Source organism: Netta rufina, assembly GCF_964035555.1.
Source record: "Netta rufina genome assembly, chromosome: 2".
In the NCBI taxonomy this organism is placed as follows: Eukaryota; Metazoa; Chordata; class Aves; order Anseriformes; family Anatidae; genus Netta; species Netta rufina.
Window position 1 is genome coordinate 29372822 of NC_140124.1, and position 1465 is coordinate 29374286.

Below are 1465 nucleotides of genomic sequence, written 5' to 3' on the forward strand. Positions count from 1 at the left end.
GCTAGGCGCGGGCTGGGCGCAGCCCGACCGCCAGAGGCGGTGGCGGCAGCGGGCGGTGTGGGTGGCATGGCGGCTGGCGCTGTGCTTACCTCCCCGCGCTGAGGGCGGCGGGGCCGAGCGGTAGGCGAGGGGCACGGCGGGGGTTGGAGGGCTTGGGGGACTTGAGGGGGGCCCTACAGGGCCGGGCGGGAGTCCAGCTAACGCCGCGTTTGTCGCCGCAGGCTCGGAGCGTAGCTGGGGGCCCCGGCGCTGGTGTGGGCAGGCTGCTGTCATCTCTTGGCCCGGCGATGGGGAATGGACTCTCGGACCAGACGCCGCTGCTGTCCAGCCTGCCGTCCTTCCAGTGCTTCCACATCGTCATCCTGGGGCTGGACTCCGCTGGAAAGACCACGGTGCTCTACCGGCTGCAGTTCAATGAGTTTGTCAACACCGTGCCCACCAAGGGATTTAACACGGAGAAAATCAAAGTGACGCTGGGCAACTCGAAGACGGTCACGTTCCACTTCTGGGATGTGGGCGGCCAGGAGAAACTGAGGCCGCTATGGAAGTCGTACACGAGGTGCACGGATGGCATCGTATTTGTGGTGGACTCTGTCGATGTCGAGAGAATGGAGGAGGCCAAAACGGAACTTCATAAAATCACTAGGATATCGGAAAATCAAGGAGTGCCTGTCCTTATAGTTGCTAACAAGCAGGACTTGAGGAACTCTCTCTCGCTTTCTGAAATCGAGAAGATGTTAGCGATGAGTGAGCTGAGTTCTTCAACCCCCTGGCATTTGCAGCCTACCTGTGCAATCATTGGAGATGGACTCAAAGAGGGACTGGAAAAACTATATGATATGATAATTAAGCGAAGGAAAATGTTGAGGCAGCAGAAAAAGAAGAGATGAGTTCTATTTTGTCCTTTCTCTATTAGAGTAGTTACATGGTCAAAATTTGACATGAGACAGCTTCCAAACCCAGGCCTGCTCGTTTGGATGCCGTTAAGCTTAGTTACGTTAAACAATCAGTTGCACAACCTTGCCTCGTGGAAGGCTGTGCAGTCATGGAACTTATTATTTTTTTTTTTAAATAGTCTCTTCTGAGTTTATGGCTCTGCATTATTTCAGAAGCCCGAATAGATGATGTAATACTATCAGGAAATGGATGGATGGGTGGGTATATGTGACATGGATGTCTAAATAGCCAAATAAAACGAGGGTTTTCTGCGTAGTGTTGTATTCATATGTTTGAGGGTGCCCTCTGCAAGCAATTTGCATTGAAGGTGTTCTGTGTTTTTAAACTTCTAATGCTCGTATGTGGAGTGTTTAGGTGAACATAATACAGCTTTAAAAACATGTATGAAGTTATTTCAAGAGGCTGTTCTTTATCTAGTTTGGGAATTTCTATGAAAGCTTGGCTACATGTGTATTTTTTTTTTTTTTAAATTTGGCACTTTTTGAAATTGAATCATGTTCAGTTCAAA

General features: G+C 49.9%; 1 protein-coding gene across 1 annotated transcript; it reads left to right on the forward strand.

The window, feature by feature from the left end:
* Window positions 1-1212, forward strand: ARL4A (ARF like GTPase 4A). Its single transcript, XM_084281430.1, has 2 exons — window positions 1-120; window positions 222-1212. Exon 2 carries the CDS (start codon window positions 288-290, stop codon window positions 888-890), a length of 603 nt encoding a protein of 200 aa, XP_084137556.1. The 5' UTR covers window positions 1-120; window positions 222-287; the 3' UTR covers window positions 891-1212.
* The last annotated feature ends 253 nt before the right edge of the window (window positions 1213-1465 follow it).